This window comes from Natator depressus, chromosome 1, assembly GCF_965152275.1.
Source record: "Natator depressus isolate rNatDep1 chromosome 1, rNatDep2.hap1, whole genome shotgun sequence".
NCBI classification, from domain to species: domain Eukaryota; kingdom Metazoa; phylum Chordata; order Testudines; family Cheloniidae; genus Natator; species Natator depressus.
In genome coordinates, this window is record NC_134234.1 from 213,962,091 (window position 1) to 213,988,196 (window position 26,106).

The 26,106-nt window shown below is 47.9% G+C and overlaps 1 protein-coding gene across 1 annotated transcript in view; it reads left to right on the plus strand.

Annotated features, from left to right (window-relative positions):
* The window catches only part of LOC141974938 (antigen WC1.1-like), a 34,755-nt gene extending 13,559 nt beyond the window's left edge, over positions 1-21,196 (plus strand). Inside the window, exons 3-14 of the mRNA XM_074935005.1 lie at positions 4,833-5,147; positions 5,383-5,697; positions 8,465-8,773; positions 9,804-9,866; positions 9,953-10,267; positions 10,697-10,732; positions 11,102-11,239; positions 11,699-11,794; positions 14,714-14,797; positions 18,026-18,115; positions 19,049-19,192; positions 20,027-21,196. Coding sequence (XP_074791106.1) covers positions 4,833-5,147; positions 5,383-5,697; positions 8,465-8,773; positions 9,804-9,866; positions 9,953-10,267; positions 10,697-10,732; positions 11,102-11,239; positions 11,699-11,794; positions 14,714-14,797; positions 18,026-18,115; positions 19,049-19,192; positions 20,027-20,175 — 2,054 coding nt within the window. The 3' untranslated portion in view covers positions 20,176-21,196. The remainder of the gene's footprint in view (positions 1-4,832; positions 5,148-5,382; positions 5,698-8,464; positions 8,774-9,803; positions 9,867-9,952; positions 10,268-10,696; positions 10,733-11,101; positions 11,240-11,698; positions 11,795-14,713; positions 14,798-18,025; positions 18,116-19,048; positions 19,193-20,026) is intronic.
* Positions 21,197-26,106: the final 4,910 nt, after the last annotated feature.

A 26,106-nucleotide genomic window follows, 5' to 3' on the forward strand; every position in this document is an offset into this window, starting at 1 on the left:
TGGGCTCCTCTGTCCCAGGGACTTGCAGATTGTCCCAGACTGGGCTATTTGCCTATTTAGGCTGCCAGCTGGCCAAGGAGTCTGGAAGTCCAGGGGTCTGGAAGCCAGGCCGCATGAGGAGGCTGCCCTAGAACCCCAGCAGTGGATGTGAGAAATTGACATTCATGTCCTGAGGTTAGCAGTGGTGAAACTGACAAGAATGTCAGTGTCAGCATCTGTTGGGGTTCCTGAGAGCAAATTTCATGTGTTGGAATTTACAAAATAATATTTAAAGGGGATTTCTGGATCACAGGAATTTTAAAATCCTGCATTTCAGCCAGCTCTACTCATTGTTCCCATTTATACATCCAAGGATCACCTTAGCCATTTTTGCAGCAACATCACACTGGGAGCTCACATTCAGGTCTTCGTCTACTATGACCCGTGCAAAGAACATGGGCTATATCTGTATTTCTGTGAATATTGTGTACCTCAGTCCCTTTTACTGCTATTTTCACATTTCCTACCAGGGTTCAAAGGATAACCCCTGCCTGAGCTCCCCACATGTCCCAAGAAGGCAGATAATGGCTACAGAGAACACAGTCACTGGTACTTAACTAACAATACAGGTGTTAGGGCCTTTGAACTTTTTCCTCTGACCAAGCTGAGCACAACCCCCCTAGTTTGGGAGGGGTCTCTCAAGTGGGAAATCTTAAACAGAGAGTTTTGGAATTGTTAAAAGGGGACCCTCTTGAACAGAGGGGGAGAGGCAGGGTCTGCAGGGATGGAGACTGAAACCCAGTCCCCAGAATTAGGGGTTCCCGGGATAAGTTGAATTAGCCCAAGTATTGAGGGAAATGCTGAGCTTTAGGTAAGACATAGTAATTTGGGCGTTCGCTTGTTTTATCCCTTTTCTCTGTGATCGCTGTGTTCTTGGGTCTGGTACTATTCCATATTTTCATAAATGACTTGTATGATGGTGTCAAGGCTGAATCCCCACTCTGGCACTTCGAATGCAGAAGGTGGGGGCCCTCAAGGATTTTAAAAATTAATACTGGCCACTCCAGGCTTGTATTAAACTCCCAAGGTTACAGCTTTTCTCTGACCTTAGCTTGGTAAACGCTGCCACCACCCAAATACAAAGAAAAAAAAAACCCTTGAACCCAGGAAGGAGCACTTGGGAATTCCTCCCTGTGGGGTACCCTCAAGCCCTTTCACCCTCCACCTCCCTTCGGGGAAGAGCTGAGAAAGAAAACAAAGGAAATTAACTGTGGCTACCAGCTAATCAAACAACTTGCACAAACCTCTTAGGACACCAAAAATCCAATCCTGCTCTTAAAAAAGGTAAAATTTATTAAAAACAAAAAGGAAAAAAAATGCATCTGGAACTTAGGCTTTTGCTAGATTTTAAAAGAGCCATTCCAAAAATTAAGCACCCAAAATAGCTTTCTTGGGGTTTCTGCTTAAAGGTTACAAACGAAAGCATCTGGGGTTAGCACAGAGGAAATCCATAAGCCAAAATAAAGAATAAACCTGATCGCGTTTATCTAAACATTCCCTATCCAAATGATTTCTTCTAGGTATGGAAGATAATTTTTCATCCCTGGTTCAATCCCTTACATAGCATTCCTGCTTATAGCATTGCTGCTCCATGTCCCTGAAGCCCAGGGAGAAGAAGAGACAAAGGGACAGTTTCTTTCCCAATTTTAAAAAGTTCTAGCCTTCCCATTGGCTCTTTTGGCCAGGTGCCCACTCCTTTTCTTTCATCTGTGGGCTTGTTAACCCTTTACAGGTAAAGCAAGCCGAGAACAGACACCAACAGGGATTTTACAGCTAACTGGCTGGCTGGGTGTCCATAAAAGGGAGCTACCCCCTCTTCCTTTATCACAGATGGTGTAGAGAATACACTTATAAAATTTGTGGTTGACATGAAGCTGAGAGGGGTCACAAGTTCTTTAGAAGACAGGATTAAAATTCAAAATTAGCTTGATAAATTGGAGAATTAGTCTGAACTTGGTAGGTTTAAATTCAATACAGACAAATGCAAAGTACTAGACTTAGAAAGGAAAAATCAAATGCAAAAAAAAAAACGAAAATGGGGAATAAGTGACTAGGCAGCAGCACTGCATAAATGATCTGCGGGTTATAGTGGATCACAAATTGAAAAGGTGTGATGCTATTGCAAAAAAAGGAAATGTCATTCTGGCTGGTATTAAAAAGAATGTCATATGTAAGGCACAGGAGTAATTGTCCCACTCTATTTAGCACTGGTGAGGCCTCAACTGGAGTACTGTGTCCAGTTTTGCACCTCACCCTTGAAGACATTCCCTGGGGTACAACCTAGACTGGGGAAATGCTGCTTCCCCTTTACTCTCTAGCTCAGGGTATGTCTCATACTGCTCCCCTAGTGACAAGCAACCCCTTCAAGGCTTTGCTCTCACACAGCCATTAGCATGTGAAGGCACACGCAGTTATGTGCTGGCTCTCACAGCCTCATAGAATATCAGGGCTGGAAGGGACCTCAGGAGGTCATCTAGTCCAACCCCCTGCTCAAAGCAGGACCAATCCCCAGTTTTTGGCCCAGATCCCTAAATGGCCCCCTCAAGGATTGAACTCACAACCCTGGGTTTAGCAGGCCAATGCTCAAACCACTGAGCTATCCCTCCCCCCCATCAACTATCCACAGGGAGACACCAGCAAATCCCCCCAGCCCCAGCCTTGCACCCTATTAATGTACCATCTTACACTGCTCAAGACCCCCTTGAACAGTGCAAGCTCATATGTCTGTCATTTTATCAAAGAAAATGAATATGGGCCAGCCCTTGTTAACCTGAGCTGAGATTCCCTAAACATTTCAATCAAAACCACACTGATTCAGATAAAATATAAAAACAGGTTTATTAACTAGAGATAGATTTTAAGTGTCTATAAGTGATAGGCATAAAGAACAGAATTGGTTACATAAGAAATAAAAAATAATATCATAGTTTAATTCCTAAACTTTATCAAGCTAAGCAAGATTTGAATCAAATAGTCTCTCTCACTATACTACATGTTGCAGGCAGAATTCAGCCTACAGTGTATACTAACTAGATAGCACTAGGACCATCCCTTCTCCCCTATTCAAGAAGGCTTCTCTTTGTTTTCCAAATGATCTACCAAGTGTTGAGATGGGGGTGGAGAGAGGTGAAGGTGATGTCATGGTCCCTCATTTATAATTTCTTCCAGGTGAAAAATCCTTGCTGTATCATGGGGACTAGGCAGCCCCCCTTGTGTATGCGCTCTTTAAGGAATCTCTGCAAGGGCTATTGGGAGAGTGGATTCTTCTTAATGGACCATCAACACATGGCTGGCTAGTCCTGGTGTAAATCTGTCTTGTGGCTGTGTTAGTTGCTCCTTTGCTGCCACTGAAAGATTAGCTGTGGGTGTTTCCCACTCAACATATATTTCAGTAACAAACATGTAGCAAAACTTCATAATTTCATATACAATGGTAATACATACAATTCAAAAGGACAGTAATGCTCAACAGATTATGACTGTTCAGATGATACCTCACAAGATACACTTTGTACAAAACATACCATAATCATGTAATAGTGGTGAATATGTGGGTACAGGGGGCTACATGGGGTACAGTATGTCACAATGACTAGGCAGCAGTACTGCAGAAAATTATCTGAGGGTTATAGTGGATCACAAATTCAAAATGTGTGGTGCTGTTACAAAAAAGGGACATATCATTCTGGCTTGTAGCAACAAGATGTAAGATGCAGGAGACCACTCTACTTAGCATTGGTGAGGCCTCAGCAGGAGCATTGTGTCCAGTTTTGCACATCACCCTTTAAGAAAGATGTGGAAAAATTAGAGAGTGTCCAGAGGAGAGCAACAAACATAATAAGAGGTTTAGAAAACATGATCTATGAGGAAATGCTGAAAGAATTGGGCATTTTTAGTCTAGAAAAGAGAAGACTGAGTGGAGGGATCTGATAAGTCATCAAATATGTGAAAGATTGTTTGTCAATTGTTGTCCATGTCCACCAAGGGCAAGACCAGACCTAATCATCTTAGATTGCAGCAAGGGAGATTCAGATTATATATTAGGAAAACTTTCTAATATAAAGGTAACTAAATACTGGAATATGGTACCAAGGGAAGTTGTGTAATCCCCATCGTTGGTGGCTTTTCACAACAAATTAGACAAACGTCTGTCAGGGATGGCCTAGGTATACGTAAACCTGCCTGGAAGAGATGGCCTAGATGATCTCTTGAGGTTCCTTCCAACCCTACATTTCTATTATTCTGTGGTTTTATAAGCTATTGAGGCCTGCTGATATATATACAAAAATGTTGATCGCTGATAGATGCTGTTAAACATCCCCCTTCGGTACCAATGGAATGGAGAGTGGTTCATCCTCTTCACGTGATATGAATACATATCCTACTTCTATCCAAAACCAGCTATATTTATTGAACACCTCTGCCTTTTCTACAAAATTATTAGCAAGTTTACCATCTCCATTTATAATGGGCTGACACAGTTGTTAGGATTTGTTTGTTTGTTCCTAATATACTTTAAAAACCTCCTTTTTACTGTTCATAGTCCTGCCAGTCATGGATTTTACCCTGTGTCTTTAGCTTCCCTTATCAGTTTTCTACATACCATAATTTCTAATGTTTATTGATTGCTATCTAATTCCTCCTTTTTCTTTTTTTTATATATATTGCCTTTTTATTTCTATTGCTTCCTTCACTTTTCCACTGAACCAGAATGAGTTTTAAAACAAAGTTTTGTGCCAGTGGAGCACCCTAACTCCAAAAGGCCCCTTTTGTAATTTTCATTGACTTTCTAGGACACATTGAGCCCCAGCTGGTTGGAGGAGACAGTGCCTGCTCAGGACGTGTGGAGATAAGACATGGAAACACATGGACCACAGTTTGTGATACACGCTTTGATATCAAAGTTGCTAATGTTATCTGTAATGAACTACAGTGTGGAATAGCTGTATCTATCCCAGAAGGAGCTCACTTTGGAGAAGGACAAGGGCTGATCTGGGCTGAAGAATTCCAGTGTGTGGGGAATGAGTCTCTCCTGTTTTCCTGTCCCAGGATATCACAAATGAATCAGACATGCTCACACGCAAATGATGCCGGAGCCACATGCTCATGTAAGAATTCAGCTCAGTGTCTTTAAAATCCCAGTGATGTGTATTCTAGATTAGGGTGAAGCAATGTACTGATCTCGCTGTGTAGGAAGCTGGGTTTAATAGGGTTGGATCAAAAACCCAAACAATCCAAGATAATGAGAAAGGGGTCAAATGCCCCCGACTTTCCTTTCTTTAACTATTTGCTATAAAATAGCTCAAAGGCTCCCTCTCTAAACCCCTTCTCCCTTCTCCCCAGGGCACACAGGGTTCCGGCTGGTGAACGGCAGCACAGCGTGCTCAGGGAGGGTGGAGATCCAGGTTCTTGGTGCCTGGGGAACCCTCTGTGACTCACGCTGGGATTTACCAGATGCCAACGTTCTCTGTTATCAGCTTGACTGCGGCTTCGCTGTATCAGCCCCAGGAGGAGGGTATTTTGGGAAGGGAACTGGCTCTGTCTGGACAGACACATTTCACTGTAAAGGAACCGAAACCCATTTGGGCCATTGCTCTGTTACTGCCCTGGGGGCCTCTCCGTGCTCACACGACAATGATGCCGGTGTGGTTTGCTCAGGTAAGTGCAGAAGAGATGCTTGATTAATGACACCTGTCCGTCAGTGTGTGACACTGCCCCCAGAACAGAGGAACTTCAGGACACAGCACAGGGAGGGGGAGCTAGATCCTAAAGCACGTATAATAATAATAATAATAATAATAAATGTATTAAAAATAAAATTAAAGTAAATAATATGATCATAAAATAATAATTGTGACCCTGGAAAGCCCTGGATTCTCCAGTAAAAACATAAGCAACTCTGTCCTTACGCACGGCAGCAGAGCAGGGGCAGCAACTTGTCCTTCAGGTTTCATAAATGTCACCAACTCATTTTCCCCAGCCTTCTCCAAATCACTGCTACGGTAATTAGAGCGGGAGCTAGAAGCAACTCCTGATATCAAGGTTGCTTCACACTTTCTATTATAAAATATTCTCGGGCACGTTCTTGAGAAGCTCTTGTGCCTTCACTGATTGCAGCAGCCTTTTCAATTTGAGAAGGGGTCAGTGCTGGGACCAGGGAAGTTGCTTTCCTTAATGCAGTGAAATTCCTTCCAGGTTTGGCTGAATTATAAACTGCTGAAAATAACGATGTCTCTTCTCTCACTTGAGTTCCTGAGGATATGTTGGTAGCATGCCACAGAAAAAGTAGTACTTTCTGTCCTGTCCAGTTCAAAAACACTCAAACAGATTTTTCATCTGCTTTCTTACACTTTACTTTTTTCTAGCGATTTACAATGGAAGAAAAGATGAAAAAATAGAAAGAGGGAAAACCTGTAAACACAAAAATTGAAAAGAAAAATTGAATTTTTCATTTTCCAAAAGTTGAAAAGACTCAACATTTCAGCTGGAATCTAAACAAAAATTTTCATCCCATTTCCACATGCCAATATCGTGGATCTGTTTAAAAATTGAAATACTGCATTCAAAATACTTCACAGGAAAAATTTTCGGTTGTCGACCTGCTCTAATATTTACCTTACATAAAAAAAATTAAAAATTAAACAGTGTTATTTAGTCAAAGACAAATGCTCAAAAATTAGAATATATCAGCGTTAAGGTTATCCATGCAATGTTTATTCAGCCCCCCCTCCCTTGTGCATATACATTGTGACACAGTCTAATTGTATGCACACATCCTATTATTCTCACCTACCCCCAGCTCCTGCCTCCTTCAGTGCACAGGGAGGATGGTGCTCAGGAGATGAGGGAGCTGTTGAATATTTCTTTCACATCAATATGAGGGAGCTGTTGAATATTTCAAATTCACATCAGAAATAAGGCCCAGGTTTAACAATGAGGGTGATTAACCATTGGAAAAAGCTACCAAGGAAATGGTGCATTCTGCATCTCTTGAAGTCTTCCTGTCTCGACTGGAATCCTTTCTGGAAGCTATGCTTATATCAAAGTCAAGTTACTGGGCTCTATACAGCTGTTTTACAGAAGGTCAGACTGTTTGATCTCATGATCCCTGTCACGCTGTCTGGAGTAGCTCACAGCACTGAGTGCCCACCTCAGAGCAGATGGTGAGAAACAGGGCAGCACCCCAAACTGGTGGTGTGTTCTGTAAATAGATTTCACGAGGGTAGGAACAGATGTGAACTCCTGGATCACTATATCAGTCTTACCATCGAGTCACAGACAGTCCCCTTAGACTCTCCAGTCTATCTTGCCACCCAGACAAACTGGACCTAGTTACAATTGGTCACTTACACCAAAAATCACACCACATTCAGGTTCCTTCCAGTCCCAAGAGACCAGTCACTTATCCCAGATCAGTTGGAACCCTAGATCTTACACCAAAGCCAATGACTGTAGCCAATCCTGTAATAAACTATGTACAGGTTTATTAACTAGGAAAAAGAAATAAAAAGGTTATTTACACGGTTAAAGCGAGCAAACATATACACACAAATGAGTTACCATTTACATCCTAGGAGTGACAGAGTTGTAGTGATCTGTCAATTCCAAATGTCCTTCAACGCTGACCCAGGTGTAAACTCTGGGGATCTCTGGCTTCAGTTTGGTGTCTCTAGCCCTGTCATAGTTCAAACAGCCAAAAAGATAAAAAATCTTTACATCTACTATTTTTATTTCCCTCTTCCAGCCTTCAGAGTGATGGGATGAGGCCTTCTGCATGTACTGCTCCGTGGGTGCGATAAGGCCATTAACCAGTCCTTTATATTGTGATGATCTTTGATGGCCCATCTGATTTTGATAGTCCTTGGGGATGGATTGGGGGGGGGATGATTCCCGTGCCAGAGTTCACAAGTTCAGAGCAAACATTTTCAGTTATAAACCAAAACTTTCATATTTTCTTGTAGCATGGACCACAGACATTACAAGTGAGATTAATGCCTGCAGCAACGAACAACCATTTCGTAGAGTCTAAACACTAAATACATTCTTACAAGACTAATACCTGGTTTCAGCAAAACTAACAAACAAGTGACCTGCTCTGGTCTCCAGCTATGAGTTTGTCAGTTCCCAGCTGCAGCCTGGGCAAGAGCTGGCATCTGGCCTGCCAACGTCACAATCCTTTCTGGCCTTAATCGATGACAATCTGTATGTAGCTGCTGGTAAATGGTGGCATTCCAGAGATGCCCACTGTATTTCTAAGCGCCTGTGGTGTCTAAAAGAGTCTCTCATTCTTGGAGTGAATGTCTAGCAGTTGATCCTGTAGAACAATGCACAGGATCGTTAGCAATTGCTGGGATTTCACTCTTCACGCTCCAGTTCATTTCAGAATTAGACGATTTAAATTCCCTTTTTCTGCATTTCCTTCTAGAATTCACAGATCTGAGGCTGGTGAGCGACAGTGATTGTGCTGGGCGGCTGGAGGTTTTCTACAATGGGACGTGGGGCAGTGTTTGCTCCAATCAGATGACTGGAGTCACCGCAACAATTGTCTGCAAACAGCTGAACTGTGGAGAAGGAGGGTACATTGCAGAAGGCTCTGAATATGGAAAGGGTCCCACATGGTTGGACCACGTAATATGCAGTAAGCAGCACAGCTCCCTCTGGCAGTGCCCATCAGAGCCCTGGAATCCAAAGTCATGTGATAACCGAGCAGAAGAGACCCAAATTTCTTGCACTGGTAATTCTGAAACTACCTGCATGCGAGTGTGCAAACACATATGTACGCGATGTGTTCAATTAATTGAAGGGTTAGGAGAGAACTTGTTACTGTTCACATCTCAGTGTAGGCAGATTTAAATTCTCAACACAAGATATAAACATATTTTCATGGTCTTTTATAGGAATAAGCATTTGTCTGATTAACAACAAACATGGAAGTTAATCGATTAATTTTAAAAGAGACCGGTGTTACACAGTGAGATAAGGTAGTCTGAGAGCCGAGAAAAGCCTCTCCCTAGAGATCGACATTAGGCAGCTCTGTGGTTGTTTATCCTTTTGGGATTAATCAGAGGTGGGCCCAGGCTGTGCAGTTTGGGTCAGAACTGGAATCCCCCAAGAGTCTGGGTGCATGTCGGCCTGTGTGTCTGAGATGTGTGTGGAGAAGATGGTATGATGGGATAACATGGTTTTGGTAATTAAATATTCATGGTAAATAGGCCCAATGGCCTGTGATGGGATATTAGATGGGGTGGGATCTGAGTTACCCAGGAAAGAATTTTCTGTAGTATCTGGCTGGTGAATCTTGCCCATATGCTCAGGGTTTAGCTGATCGCCATATTTGGGGTTGAGAAGGAATTTTCCTCCAGGGCAGATTGGAAGAGGCCCTGGAGGTTTTTTGCCTTCCTCTGTAGCATGGGGCACGGGTCACTTGCTGAAGGATTCTCTGCTCCTTGAAGTCTTTAAACCACAATTTGAGGACTTCAGTAGCTCAGACATAGGTGAGAGGTTTTTCGCAGGAATGATGGGTGAAATTCTGTGGCCTGCACTGTGCAGAAGGTCAGACTAGATGATCATAATGGTCCCCTCTGACCTAAATATCTATGAATCTATGAAACAGCTGAATAGCAAATTAATTAGGTATTGAATGACCCAGCGTTCACATTTCAGTTCATACAGTGCTGAAATTAGGGGGTTAAAATACAGATAAATTCTACTCCCACATCACACACACAACCCAGTGCATTCACCTCAGCTCTTTCTCTCCGTAGGAAAAAAAGCAAAACCAACTCAGACCCTGTTTGCTGAATGCCCAAACTCTACGAGCTGCACAGGTATCTCTGCTTCTCACTGTCTCCCTCTTGGTCCCTAAGGACTTTCCCATTTCTCCCAGTAACACATAAGTTTTCTGCATTTCCAGACCAGGACAAGTTACGTGTCGTGGGAGGAGAGGACAGATGCTTGGGGAGAGTGGAGGTTTGGTACCGTGGCTCCTGGGGAACAGTTTGTGATGACTCCTGGGACATGGCAGATGCTAATGTTGTATGTAAACAACTGGGCTGTGGCTCTGCTGTATCTGCCCTGGGCGAGGCTGCATTTCGCGAGGGGACTGGTCCCATCTGGGTGGAGACGTTGAATTGCAGAGGGACAGAGTCATCTCTCTGGGACTGTTGTTCCAAGCCCTGGGGTGAGAGCAATTGTGACCATAAGGAAGATGCTGCCGTGAATTGCTCAGGTGAGTGACAGGAGATATTCTGCTACATGCTCTAATTTTCAGGGAGGAGGATGGATCAGCTCCCCCCCACCCCCTGCCTTTGTCCTGGACCAGGCCCTCCCATCTCCTGTGTGCCGGAGCATCCTGGATGTTGTGTGTTGGATCCTTTCTCGTGTCAGATTGGCTCAGACATCAGCCCACAAGCACCCTGCATCCATCACAGGCCCCACTGTGCTGGTTTGTTACGAGAGTCCTCATTGCTGCACAGAGCACAAGGGACTTGGGCCCTAAATCACTAACAAACAGGCCCTGTGCTGCTGTGAAGGAGTCTGTGGTGGTGACAGCTGCACAGTGCCCCCAGGGACTCTCAGAGGTGAGGCTCCCCCAGGGAACAAACACGTCACCTCCCCCTTGCTCCAGACTCCAACTCTCCTCCCTTTCCCTTTGTAGGTCTGACAAAGAGGACAGATTCTCTGAATACCCCAGGTAAACCATCCCCCTCCTCCCATCAAGGGTTAAATTTCCCTGGGGCTGAGTCACAAAGGAGGAGCTGCAAGCTGCAGCCTGAGGGAAGGAGCTCCTTTCCATGGCCTGTGACATCTGAGGGCGAATAACACCGGGGTGGGAGCTGCAGGCCATGCTGAGCCAGAGGAGTCCTGTCTGCTGGCTCCAGCTGACAGGGCAGGGCCCATGATTTAAAGAGCAGCCTTTGAGCTGCCCCCATGGCACACAGACTGTGTCCCAGCCCGTTACCCTGCTGTCCTGGGCCCTGCAATGAGTGACTGGGGAGCTCCCTGGGGCCCCCCTGACTTTCACAGGATAATCTCTCCCTTTTGCATGTTCATTTCCATCCAGCTCCCCCGCGCCGCCCTCCGACCAACAGTGGGAGAGTCACGGTGCCTGTGGTCGTCTGCATTATCCTGGGGGCCCTGCTCTGCCTGGTCTTAATCATCCTGGGGGCGCAGGTGCAAAGTGCCAGGGCAGAGCGCAGAGGTGGGTCCTGATTGGTGTCACTGTGTGAAATGCTTCTGCAATAGCAGCGAGGCTGCAGGGTGTCAGGGTGAGGGGCAATACCAGGCTGGGTGGCGTGGCCGAGGGTGCCTGTTAACTCCTCTCTCATTTAATATTTCATTAACTGTCTGGCAGTGGAACTGCCCAGCCATCAAATCTGGAGACGATACTAGCTAGGGAGGGTCACAGTTTCAGGGAAGTTGCACCTGTGTCTCCCACACCCCCCAATGAACCCCTGGGAACCATCATCAAAGGGATGCTGTGGAGAGGGACGTTATCCCTGTCACCTGGCTCATTTAAATCTAGCGTGGACACAGCAGTGGGAATGTGCTGTAGGGTTCAGGCCTACACTGGATCCATGGGGGAGGGGCTGAATGAGCTAACAGTGTTTCCCATCTCTGGTTTCTCTGACCCTGTGCAAACCCTGCCCTTTGTTTTCAGGCTCCAGAAGACCCTTGGATCCCTTCTCTGAGGCCGTGTACGAGGAGATTGATTATAACCTGATGAGAGAGAAGCAGGAGATGTTCAGTCGCTCAGGTCTGTGGGTCTCACTCTTAACAGGGAGCAGCTATCTAATGCCCTGTCCATCTGAGGCCCTGACCCAGAGTTAAATCACTGCAGCTTCAGCCCTGTGAGCTTGTCACTGGAGCTGGGCACAAGTCTCCATTATGAAATGTTTTGGTGAAAAATGCAGATTCAGAGACACCAAAACATTTCACAAATTCCTGTCAATTTCACCCAGTTGTTCCAAATACACACAGAACAATTCATTTCATTTCAACACTTTCTAAAGAAAACATTTTGGGTTTTTTTTCAATTGGATATTACTTTTCCATCAGACATTTCCTTTAATTTTATCTATCTATCTATCTATCTATCTATCTAAACCCCACATATCCAAAAGAACATCAAATGGTTTTATTCAACATGAAACCTTTTTTTTTTTTTAACTTTTGCACTTGCCAAAATTTCCAAAAAAGTCATTTTTGGCTCAACCCAAAACATTTTTTTATTGTATTACTATTATTGTTATTTTTACAATTGCCAAAGAACCAAAATATCTGTTTTTTGCCAAGCTCTAGCGTCTGAGGTGAGACCAGCAGTTACTCATGTAGACTAGTGTTGCCAGGGGTCCAGTTTTCAACAGAACCCCCAGTCGAAGAGGGACCCTGGCGGCTCCAGTCAGCATCGCTGACCGGGCCGTTAAAAGTCCAGTCGGTGGCACAGCGGGGCTAAGGCAGGTTCCCTATCTGCCCTGGCTCTGTGCAGCTCCCAGAAGCGTCTGGCATGTCCCTGCAGACCCTAGGCACAGGGGCGCCCATGGAAGCTCCGCACACTGCCCCTGCCTCAAGCGCCAGCTCCACTGCTCCCATTGGCTGAGAACCATGGCCAATGGGAGCTGCAGGGGCAGTGCCTGCAGGCACGGGCAGCGCGCACCGCACAGAGTCGCCTGGCTATGCCTCCGCCTAGGGTTAAGACGTACAGGGAACAGCGCAGAGCCAGAGTAGGCAGGGAGCCTGCTTAAGCCCCACTGTGTCGCCAACCAGGAGCCACCTGAGCTAAGCGCCGCCCAGCCGGATCCCACACGCCGAATCCCCTGTTCCAGTTCGGAACCCCCCTCCCACACCCTCACTCCCTCCCAGACCCCGCACCCTCCACCCGCACCCCAACTCCCTGCCCAGGCTCTGAGCCCCCTCCTGCACCCAAACTCCCTTGTGGAGCCTGCACCCTGCACCCCCTCCTGAACCTCAACCCCCTGCCCCAGCCCTGATCGTCCTCCTGCATCCCAAACCCCTCATCCCTGACCCTACCCCAGAGCCCACACCCCCAGCCAGAGCGTGCACCTCCTCCCACATCCCATCCCCTGCTCCAGCACTGAGCCCAGTCCTGCACTCCAAACCCCTTGGCCCAACCCCAAGCCCGCACTCCGAGCTGGAGCCCTCACTACCTCCCATACCCCAACCCTCTGCCCCAGGTCAGAACCTTCTCCCACATCCAAATTCCCTCCCAGAGCCCGCACCCTGATCCCCCTCCTGCACCCCAACCCCCTTTCCAAGCCCTGAGCCCCCTCCCACACCCAAACTCCTTCCCAGAGCCCAAACCCCAAACCCCCTCCCACACCACAACCCCTGCCCCAGCTCAGAGCCCTCTCCCAGAGCCCGCACCCTGCATCCACCTACACCCCAACCCCCTTTCCCAGCCCTGAGCCCTTTCCACACCCAAACTCCTTCCCAGAGCCCACACCCCAAACCCCCTCCCACATCCCAACCCCTGCCCCAGCCCTGAGCCCTCTCCCAGAGCCCGCACCCTGCACCCCCCACACCCCAACCCCCTACCCCAGCCCAGAACCTCATCCTGTACCTCAAACCTCTCATCCCCCCACCCTACCCCAGAGCCCCTCCCACATCCTGAAACCCTCATTTCTGACCCCACCCCAGAGTCCAAACCCCCAGCTGGAGCCCTCACCCACTCCCGCACCCCAACCCTCTGCCCCGGCTCAGTGAATGTGAGTTGAGGGTGGGGAAGAGTGAACGAGAGAAGGAGGGGGGCTTGAGTGAGTGGGGGGAAGGGCTTCAGAAAAGGGGAAGACAGGGGCAGGGCCTCTGGAAAGGGGCAGGGCAAAGGTGTTTTGTTTTGGCTTCCTTCCCACCATGCTCTACGAGCCCCAATTGTAAGGACAGTTAATGTCACCATGCCCGTCCTGCAGCCTTGGAGTGTAACCAGTGAAAGTGACTGTCTGGGGCCAGGCTAAACTATTTTGAAAATTGCTCTGGAGCTTTGGGGCAGGGGATGTTCTGTGTCCCACTCCCACCACAGCCACTGGTCTGCTGGGTGGGATCCTTCCTGCCCCCGGAGCAGAGAGATCAGCCCAGGAGAGCCTCATGACTTTGAGTCCCAGCCCTTTTATCCTTTGTGCCATTTTGTCTCCATGTCTGATGGGAACATCCTGCCCCAGGGCTGTGCTGTGGTGGGGCTCTGGGAACATGTTCAGGGCATCTCCCAGCATCACTGCCAAGATAATGAGAGTGAATCACAGACTCTGCTCTGGGCCTGTCTTGGCCTAATCTGGAAACACCATGGAGAGCTGATGAACTGATTCATGGGGAAGGTGGATATTTACCCTTAAGCAGGAGGAGTCCCCTCTGTGGCTGAGGTGGCCAGGACTATTGTGGAACTTCCCTGGACCAGCAGCCAGACATGTGCCCTTCGCTCACCACAGTATATTTCAGGTCAGATTGTAGAATCCCCTCAGTCACATTTACCCCAGTAACATGGAGATTTCTCTTGAGAACGCTGTGTCAGCCTCTCACCGCTCAGAATCGCTGTGACTCAGCATCTTTTCTGGAAGGAGGAATAGACTGAGACTGGAAATCCCGCTCCAGGCCCCGGATGTGTTCCCAGTCCCTCAGTTCTGCTGTTCTCATTGTGATGAATTTCTGGTTCTTGTCTCTCCAGTCTCCTATTCAGATGACTCAGTGACGAAGCTGCAGTATTACACCGGGGACAGCGAGGGGGAAAACGATCCTGGATCAGAACAAGGTAACGGGGGAGGGGCAGACTTAGGCTGAGAGACCCAAATCTGGGCAGAGAACACAATTTCTATGACGCTTGCTGCAATCGCAGCCATTTCCCCTCACAGGGTTCCCATTTTACACAGTCAGGTCTAATCCCATTGAACAGGATTTCTGTCAGAATCTCAGGATGGAAACATGTGACCATCTCCTGAGCACAGATCCCTCTGAGTGGCTCCCAGTGACCTCCCTAGGTGAGGAGCTGGAGGAGATGGGGTCGTTTCTTGGGTGTCAGGCATCAGGGCCCAGCAGGGCTCATCTTACACCCATGAAAGAGAGGGGAAGATTGTCCTGTGTTGTTATTACAGATGGGCTCAGACCAACTCACTGATCCGAACCCACCAGAACTTTGTGGGGGGGGATTCGCAGATTCTGACCCAGCTTCGGATCTCAGTTTTGAAGCTGGCACCTGTCACTATATCAAGCTGAAGTAAAACCCTGCTTGTGAACTTCCTGGCCTGGGCCCATCTCTAATTATAAATGGGGCGGCATTTCTAACCCAGCTGCTCTCAAGGGGGTCTATGAATTTGGGCCCTGTAGGAGTTTAGCCTGTGGCTGAGGGAGGAGACACTGAGCAAATGAGCCAGTTCTGCTGAGAAGCTGGAGCGCTGCCAAGCTGAGCCCTGGGCTGCCTGAGAGGCTAGTGGAGAGCAGGAGCTCACAAAGGATTAGGCCAGTCACCTCCCAGCGGGAGATTTAATTCCCACGCATAAATGCTGACTTTTGGGTTTCCCGGTGGGTGCTTTCAAAGAGGCGTGTGTTGGGGGGCGGGTGGTGGGAGGGAGCACTCGGCCAGTTTTCGGGGAGGCTCTTTTCAGCATGTTTAGACACTTATTTCATATTCTAGTTATTGAATGTTTCTTGCGTTGATATCTTTACTATTTTAATAATGATTCAATTGTTATGAACTACATAATTACATTATCATCAATTACAGTATATTTTAAATCATTGCAATCACCTACAAGCTGTCTTCACTAACATCCCAATCTTATTTACATCTCATTCCCTGGTATTGTCTTGATGCATGTTAAGGACAGCTGCATTCTTCAGTTGCATCTGTCCCACTGATGACTGAAAATAATTTTTAAGTCTTCTGAAGCTGGAGAATGAGTTCAGGATGACACAGGCACCGTGAGAAGGATTCTTATAAATTTGCAGTGCTCTGGAAACATAGTGCTTCCAGAGTACTGCAAATGACTCCACGATCTCTTTCTTGTGGGGTAACAGCTAATTCAAGCACCCTCATTTTGTATGTATAGTTGGGATCATATTTTGCCATGTGCATGACTTTGCATTTAACATTGAATTTCATCTGCCATTTTGTTGTCACGTCACCCAGTTTTGTAAGATCCCTTTGTAACTCTTTGCAGTCAGCTTGGACTTAACTATCTTGAGTAATTTTGTATCATCTGCAAAGTTTGCCACCTCACTGTTTACCCCTTTTTGCAGATTATTGATGAATATGTTGAACAGCACCGGTCCCAGTACAGACCCCTAGGGACATCACTAATTTACTTCTCTCCATTTTGAAAATGGACAATTTATTCCTCCCCTTTGTTTCCTATCTTTTAACTGGAGTGCCTCGGAACGCTTTCAGGATCACCATCAAGCGGAGTGCCCCAGGGGTCGGTCCTGGGGCCGCTTTTGTTCAACATCTTTATTAATGATCTGGATGATGGGATGGATTGCACCCTCAGAAAGTTCGCAAATGAGACTAAACTGGGGAGAGAGGTAGATACACTGGAGGGTAGGCGTAGGGTCTAGAGTGACGTAGACAAATTGGAGGTTTGGGCCAAAAGAAATCTGGTGAGATTCAACAAGGACAAGTGCAGAGTCCTGCACTTAGGAAGGAAGAATCCCATGCACCGCTACAGGCTGGGGACTGACTAGCTAAGCAGTAGTTCTGCAGAAAAGGACCTGGGGATTACAGTGAATGAGAAGCTGGATATGAGTCAGCAGAGTGGCCTTGTTGCCAAGAAGGCCAATGGCATATTGGGCTGCATTAGTAGGAACATTGCCAGCAGATCGAGGGAAGTGATTCTTCCCCTCTATTCGGCACTGTTGAGGCCACACCTGGAGTATTGCGTCCAGTTTTGGTCCCCCCTCTACAGAAGGGATGTGGACAAATTGGAGAGTCTCCAGTGGAGGGCAATGAAAATTATCAGGGGGCTGGGGCACATGACTTATGAGGAGAGGCTGAGGGAACTGGGCTTATTTAATCTGCAGAAGAGAAGAGTGAGGGGGGATTTGATAGCAGCCTTCAACTACCTGAAGGGGGGTTCCAAAGAGGATGGAGCTGGACTGTTCTCAGTGGCGGCAGATGACAGAACAAGGAGCGATGGTCTCAAGTTGCGGTGCGGGAGGTTTAGGTTGGATATTAGGAAACACTATTTCACTAGGAGGGTGGTGAAGCACTGGAATGGGTTACCTAGGGAGGTGGTGGAATCTCCATTCTTAGAGGTTTTTAAGACTCGGCTTGACAAAGCCCTTGCTGGGATGATTTAGTTGGTGCTAGTCCTGCTCTGAGCAGGGGATTAGATTAGATGACCCCCTGAGGTATCTTCCAACCCTAATCTTCTATGATTCTATGATCTAATTATCCTTAATTAATTAAATTTGATTTAATGAGAAGCCTTTTGTTACCTTCATCACCCTGCCTCTGTTTATAAACAAACTCCCTGCCCCAAGGGCAGACGTTGTTACCAGCACAGTACTTATCACTTTCCACGCTCAGGCTCAGGCTCCTGGGTGCTGGGCAGCCACTATTTTTTTCCCATGGGTGCTTGAGCCCCGGAGCACCCACAGAGTCAGTGCCTATGTGCAGAGGGGAGGTTCCCCCTCCCCAGTGTCACAGGAAAATTCAAACCTGTCCGCAGAGATCAGCTGGATTCACACAGGCCGGCTCTGGCCTGGCAGCGCCCGTGTTCCAACCTGTTATCTCAGCACAACCCAGATCCTGCTCCCACGGAAACACGTAAAAGAGCTGCTGTTGGATTCTGGAGGGACAGGATTAGCCCCGAGTTATTTCTGGGACTCCTGTTTCACTGTAGTTCTCTGACTTGTGCCCTTCTCACCCTGGGCCCCAGCGACTTCCCCCTCACGTGCCATGGTACACAGCTCTAGTTATAAGGGCCACCTGCACTGAAGAGACGCTGCTGGTGCCATGAGCTGAGTGTGGTGTTTGCTGTTCCAGAGGGAGCTTCCCCGGGGGGGTCTCAGCTGGATTACGATAACGTGGAGGAGCCTGCCTTGAACGACGTCCCCCAGATTCCAGACGGCCGAGGTGAGCAGTGAATCTGCCTCCCTGAAGCAACGTCACTCTGACAAAAAACTTACTGTATTTCCCAGTAGGGACAATAGTGGTTTGTTAAGAAAACCAGGAAGTTCACCGACCAGTATTGTGTATTGCCGTAATGCTGGGGGTGCTGACCAGGTGCATTACAAGAGCTGTGAGGAGGCCCAGGGGTAGGGAAGTGTGTGATGTCCTAGGTCATGACAGAGGCCCATTACAGGGATGGAAGGAGCATCTGTGACCCTCACTGCCATGAGTGCTAAGGTTACTCACTATTTGTAAAGACAACTCACCGAAGCAGAGATCTCTACAGTGCAGCAATGTTCCTTGCCAGCCTTTCCTGACACGTGTCTATTGCAGCTTATATACATCTGTGTGAGACACGTTGTGACAGGGGGTGGGTGGGATATGGAGTTTTTAAACCCAAGGGCCCATATCCCACCCTTATTTGCTGGCTCAGCACTCAGTGGTGTCAGTAGGTTGGAGACTGATGGCAGTTTATAGGGTGAACTTTATCAGGAGAACGCATTGAAAAGACATTTTTAAGATAATGTCAAGTTTAGGAAGCCGGGAACAAATTCTGGGCAATTCCAAATCATTAATATTTGTAATTATTATAACAACATGCCTTGTGGAACAATCCCTCTGGACCAGATCCCAGTCACCTCTTTCTATAACTCCCCCTCTGCCTCGTCATGTGGAAGCTCTAGGATCCACTCAACCAGCAATTGAAATGTATCCGATAAATGTGATACGTGAAATCCCCCAGTCTGAGGGTTCCAGGGGAGGGCTCCTCTTCCTGTCCTGAGGATGGAAGTGCTGAGAGATCCCCAGGGACCAATGAGGCTGGTGCATCTGCAGCTTGTAGTTTATTTCTATCTTCACTGTGAATATTCTCTTAATTACATCACATCTTCACATCAGATGCCCCTGCCCTGCCTGGAGATGTCCCAGGGGATGGTTATGATGATGCCAGAGAAGTGTCTGACCCTGAAGATGACACTGGCTTGGGGCAGAATGATGAGGAAGGCACTGAGGCGAGTGACAGGAACGGAGATTCACAAAGAGGTGAGTTTGCACTTCACACTGTCTCTGCAGAGTGGGAGGGCTGGAAATGTGAGGTACGCAGCAAGGGAACAAACCTGGCCAACCCAGTGCCTGTGAGAAAATCTCTCCTTCTCTCTTCTTTTCATTCCCTCAAAGCAGAGGCTTCAGTGCCTGCAATGGTGACAGGAAAAGTGGGGTCCTTGCTATTTCATGGTCAAAGCAGCAAGATCCCTCAATTTCTAGGTTCAAATCCTTGTGTGGCTGCCACACCCTGGATTACTGGATTGTTACCAATTTACTGCGCGTGTATCTTTTGGGCAGAATCTTATAAACCAAAGTCCTGTTAATGCTGCGCAAATGTTAAAGAGCCTGTAACACTTCCTGTAAAAATTGGGCATTTGCCCATTATCCTTGGCCAATATCTCCCCTCCCCTCCCCATTGTGTCATCAGCAGAGACACCACCAGCTACTCCAGAGGAGGTGCAGTGGTGATGAAATGTGCATTGCTTTGTACTTGATAAGAATTATGTGTTCATGTTTGTTGTTAGGGCAGAGTGAATTATACAATGTCCTTAACTAAGAGCTTCTTGCTCGTAAGTGATTGGGTTTTGTACATGAAGTGACAGGTAAATACAATTGTCACTTGGTACCTTTAAATGGTCTGGAAACCAAGGGTTTTACTTCCAGAAAACATACAGAGATGATGGATTAAAACTTGTCGTGGACCCAATCAGAAGAACGAAGAGGGAACATTTTCTAACCCATACTGCAGAGTGCGCTCCACCCTTGCAATGCAGCCAGGCCTAGCTATAAAATGGATCCACTGACTGTATGTGTCTCCCTTGGTATTTTCAGGTTGGAATCTGCACTCACTAAGGAATGAAGGTGTTTCTGGGATGGAGAAGGAAACCCCGTTCCTGCCTCCTGGAGACACAAGTTATGATGATGTGGGACACGGTGACTCTGGGAGATCAGTATCAGAACAATGTGATTGGACAAAATAACCTTGTGATGGAAAAGTTTTGCCTTTTTCTCTTAGAAATGTTTCCTTTGGCATGATGCCCAGGGACAGACCCTGCCTGGTAGATAGACAAAGCAGGTGTTTTTATAGAATTTGTAAGAAGTTGCAGGAAATTCAACGGCGAGTGGGAAAAGGTTCACAAATTTCCTCTGTATAACTTCCCACTGATTGGCCAGGATGGACTTTTCCTGCTTTTTTATCCCTTTAATTTCTTCAGCTTCATTTTGTGCCTTTTTCTTATTAAATCCTTTCTGAAAGTCTTCCCCATAGTGGAAGTTTTTCTTGCCAGATGAATTGTGCAGTTTCCAGTGTTCATGACGGGGAGAGGCTGAGATTGAACAAACCAAAAGACAAGGATGGGCCACCTCTGGGTATGGCCGGCTGTTTGATGGGAGGTGAGTTTATACTGAATGTTCCATCAGGCATGTGGTAAAAGTGAGAAACCAGCAAGAGAACATTCTGAGATGAGCAACAAGGTTGTTCCTAAACTGAATTCAGATTTGAAACTTTCATTGAATCCAAGGAGATCAATGGGAAATGCTCCTTGGATAATTCACACCTGAAATTAAACAAATGCAGAAAAGAATTCCCCATTAGCGATAAATACAGAGGATGAATATTTCTGCTCGGATGATAAATGAATTTTATAGACAATAGTGACAAGGGGAAGGTTAATCAGAGTCTGGATTTCCACTGAACCAATAAGGCTACAACAAGTAACAAGTCACTGAGTTCTCACTGGAAACCCCATTACAACTAATCGTCTTCGCACAGTGGCATGTTCATTTCCAGCACAATCTACAAATACAGTTTACAATCAATGCTGAGCTGAGTACTGACCAGTGCAGAAGCCAAAAGTGTTCAAATTAATCCTCAGTGAAATAAATACCAGAATGCTTGCAGAGTACATCGCTATTTCACAGAGGTGTCTGTCTTTGCTTCACCACAAATCCTGCATTCAGCTTGGTCACTTCATCTGTACACGGCTACAATGGAAATAGAAAACGTCCAGTCGAGAGTCAGGGCTGTTCAGCCCAAGTGCCTGGGGTCAAGCATGAGGAAGACTTGTCTGTGCCTGCCATGGCTCAGATCCCACCTCCACTGGCCCTGGGCAACACAAGTCCTCCCCTCTGTGCCTCACAGGCCCTGCTGTTACCACACAGCTTAGAGGTAGGTGTACACCAAGGCTCGTGCCCTCCAAGCGTCTCCCTGCAGTGTCAAGCTCAGTGGGGGATTTAGAGTTAGTGGGGCCCTGTGCTCAGCTTCATTTTGGGGGCCCCTCCTTGGGACCCAGGCCAGAAAAAGGACATTCTCTCTTAGCTCCCTCCCGTCCCCGTTTTTCATTCTTTTTTTCTTCATCCTCCTCCTACAAGTAATAGGAAGTAAATGAAATAAAATGAGGTACCTCGATTGTTTTTGTAGTCTAACTTATTTTTCCACAGACCACTTGAAAATTGCAGAGGGTCTCAACGGACCACTTAATGATCTTTCTAAATATTGTTTGTACCGTTAGCTAACTATTGGAAAGCACTTTGGATAAGAGCGCTTTATAAAAAATAATGTAAAAAAATATTGGGGTGCGGGGTCTGGCCAGGACTTAGGGTACAGGAGGAGGCTCAGGGCTGGGGCAGGGGGTTGGGGTGTGGAGCACTTACCTGGGGCAGCTCTTGTTTGGTGCAAGGGGTGCAGGTGGGGATGTGGGGAGGGTGCAGGAGTCAGGGTGGGCAGGGGGCTGGGGATGTGGGGGGCAGGTGTGTGGAGGGGTTGCAGGAGTCAGGGAGGGCAGGGGGCTGGGGGGTGTGACGGGGTGCAGGAGTCATGGCTGGGAGTGTGTGAGGGGGTTCAGGAGTTAGGGCTGGGGGTGCAGGGTCTGGGAGGGAGTTAGGATGCAGGAGGGGGTTCAGAGTTGGGGCAGGAGGTTGTGGTATGGAGTACTTACCTGGGACAGCTCCCATTCGGTGCGAGGGGTGCAGGTGGGTATGTGGGGGGGGGGGTGTAGGAGCTCCCGTTTGGTGCTCAGGGTGGGGGTGGGGATGGGGGGGTGCAGGAGTCAGGGCATGAGGTGTGGGGGGGCTGGGGATGTGGGGGGTTACAGGAGTTAGGGAGGGAAGGGGGCTGGGAGTGTGTGAGGAGTCAGGGCAAGGGGCTGTGGTTGTGAGGTCATGGGGGTGTTCCCAGCCCCCCGCCCCATCCCACTCCAGCCCCCTGCCCTGAGCAGCTCACGGCAGGAGACTGGGGAGGTATGTGAAGGGGGAGTGTGGGGGCCCCACCTTTGCTCCGCCCTGCCCTGATTCCAGCCCCTGCCCCAAGGCCCCGCCCCCACGTCTTCTCCGCCTCCTCCCACGAGGGTGCTGTGGCCCCTCTCCTCCCGCTCCCTCCCGGAGCGACCTGAGTGCCGGCAAACAGCTGCTTGGCGGTGGGGGAAGCGCTGGGAGGGAGAGGGAGGGACCGCAGCATGCTCAGGGGAGGAGATGGGAAAGAGGCGGGGGAGTGGGGAACTTGGCTGCCGGTGTGTGCAGAGTCTGCAGCAGGAGCCCCAGGAGTCGGCAGGACCAAGCTTCTGCCCCCACAGCTGCCTGGCCCTGGGGTCCCCTGTCACTGGGGGGGCCCATGCCAGGACACCCTGTGTTTTACTGTAAATCCGCCTCCGGTCCAGCTCCTCATCCCCTAGACACTCACAGTATTCATGGATTCATTGCTTCAAAAGAAGCTGTGGAACCCAGCTTAGCAGTTACACCTCTGATCACTGCTCCACTCATCATACAGCACTTAGATATGCTTCTAGTTAAATCAAGTATAAGTTTATTTAACAAAGACAGAGATTCAAGCAGTAGCAAGCAGAAGTATTGCAAAGAAATTGTTATGTATAAAACAAAATTGAAACATGCCTTCTACAGCCATGTCTTGTAGAATAATCCTTACCCAAAACACTTGCAGCATTTTACAGCCACGCTGGCTGTGACCCTCCTTTCATGAGTCAAGTACGCTGGCAGCTTGCCTCCAAAGTGAAGGATCTGGTGTGTTCCTTTGCCCCCCTAAAAATATACCAGTCCCATCCTTTGTCTTGATTCATAAACAGGACCCCCTGCCCCCCGCTCTTTTGTTTCTTCCTGTGGAAGTTCTCTCTTGTAGATTTTGCAGACTTTCCACTTCCTCTGGCTCAGAAGACAAATAGGCTTCCATTGTGAGGAGTGCAATACACAATACAAACGACCAGACAGGGAGATAGGTGTCTGTTACCCCCTGCTTGAGAGGACCATTTCAGAGGTATGTCACCTCCTGGTGACCTGCCTTAACTCCTTAGGTATCATCTGTACAGACATTCTGCAATGGTTATGACAACTGCTGGGCTACTGGCTCTTGGTAGATGCCTCATATGCCACCCATTAGTGAACTATGCTGTCTATATCTGACCCAGGGAATCCTTGTGAAATACTGTGCACCATCGGGTTCCTGGGTCACACCAGTTCCTTCCTCCAGGCATTGTGACCTGGTGCATGGGGTTGCAGAGCCACTCAGTTTTGGTTCTGCTGCCCCTCCATCATCTGTCATTATGAATGGGTGTCCAGTCCAAACCTGAGAGGTGCTGCAACACCGTGAGTCAGGCTGCAATGCCACTTACTTAAATGTGGCCCAGCACCCGCTTTGACTTTATGGAGGAGCGGCCAGGCCACACCTGAGAGGCCCTGCATCCCCATGTGCCAGGTCACAATGCCCAGAGCAGGGAGCTGGGCCCAGCCCTGCAGGACTGGAACCGCCACTGCAGGCTCTCCAACCCCAGAACCCGCCCCACCTGCCCCACCCCTCCACAGGACAGGATTTGGATTGTGGTGCCAGCGTGGAGGGTGCATATAGGTAATGGTGGGTTGCAAGAAAAGCAAAATGCAGTTAGTGGGTTGTCTTAGCAACAAGTTGGGGAACCGCTGCTCTAATCTACCAGCTCAGGTACCAGAGCAATGACACTGGGGCCGCACAAGTTTCAGTGCAGGCTAGTCCCACCAGTAATTACCCAGGGTTCTGGGTGGGCTGGTATAGACATGATGAAGCACATGATGCCTGATACCTGAGCTAGCTACATTAAAGCTAGTGCTGGTACGTCTGCTCAAGCTGTGATCACACTTTGTGACTACAGTGTAGACGTACCCTCCACAGTGAAAGGAAAGCAAAAGGCAGTGAATAGCGTAGCTGAAGTCGATGTACTTATATCTACTGACCGCAGTGTCTTCACTGCGGTGAGTCGACAGCAGATGCTCCCCCGTTGACTCCGCCTGCACCTCTCACTCCGGTGGAGTACCAGAGTCGACGGGAGAGCGCTCGGCGGTCAATTTATCGCAGCGAGAGTACATTGACCCCCGCTGGGTCGATTGCTGACCATCAATCCAGAGGGTAATGTAGACAAGCCCTCAGAAAAGTCTGCAAAGAAAGCTGGACATAAGAGCAACATCAGACATCTCTATGAAGCTGAACTGGGTGATTTCAGATGATCTTAGCCTCGACCCCAGTCTGTTGTTGAAGGGGTCCAGACTAGTCATCCCCACATGGGGATGAAAAAGGACATTCTGCATAAACTGCACGGGGGCCACCAAGCCAGACCAAAATGTGCAGAAACAGCTCAACAGTGGCCTTCACTGAGCAACAAATACCAGAGAGCGAGGTGAGAACTCTGAGACCTACATTCACATGAGAACCAACCAACCAGAACCATCGTTTCCTTCCCTCTCCCAGACACACCATGGTGGAAAGATCTTCTCCAGGTGGCTAATCGAACCTCCCTTCCATTCACTGGCTGCTTGTTAAGATTTATTGAAATAGCCAAGGTACTGACCACTACATCACAGATAGTGGGGTCAGGAGGAAATCCGTGTTTGACTGCAATGGAATCCCACTGCAAGTCTGCTCTGATAATGATCCTCAGTTACTATTGGACACTGTTAAATTTACAAATCCCTGCAGTTTCACTCATTACATCAGTTGCCAGTTTTCATAAAACCATGGGGAAGCACAACTCTCTGTGAAAACAGTGGAACAAATTCTTACAATATCTGGCCTTGTTCCCCTGCTTGCCAGCAGCTTTGGCAAAAGGATTCAGGCCCAATGAGGAGCTGAGTTGAGTTCCATCATCCCAACCATCCCTTCACTATTAGATCTTAGTTGGACTGAATTTCTAATGCTACGAAGAAAGGAAGAACAATCTAAAAGCCGTCAGAAGAGAAACTTTGTCAGGAGTCACAGACTCAAAGCCCTGAGGGAGCTGAACGCAGGAGATCGCGTGTGGTTGAAAGGCTCTGCAGAAGAAGGAATAGTACAGGCAGAGCTGAACACTCTTTTATCTTACCCTGTTTGAGTTCTGAAGTATCATTTCACACCAGGTTTTTTCAGCAGGTAAATCTCACGGAGCACTCAGATCCGTACTTCTGGACTGAACCTGTGAGTAATGATCCCCCTGCTCAAATAGACCATCCACCATCTCCTCCGAATCTGACTGAAAGGAGACAGCCAGCTAGATCTAAGAGCCTCCCTCCTTCCTGCAAAATTAGGTCAGACCTTGGATACCTGAGGAACTCAGGGATTTAGTAGCCAAGTGCTTTACTTGGGCAGAACAATCCCCTGGCACGAGACTGAAAGGTCAGGCAGTCTTCCCAGCCTTCACTGGGATGTTTTTAATAGTTTGTGTTGATGTTTAGTGCATGGCTGGATCGATGAATGTTGTATTTTCATTCCCTCCTCACAGAGGAGGATTTTGTCTAGGGACACTTTTTAGACAGGCCACTAGGGGGCTTTACGAAGAAGTACAAGGCTGCAGACAAGAAGGAAATTAAGGTTATTCTGTTATTTACCTTCCCTTTAGCGCCCTCTGTGAATTCAGCCGGCTGGGCTGAAAGGCTGCACAGCAGCAATGAGATTGATTCAGGTC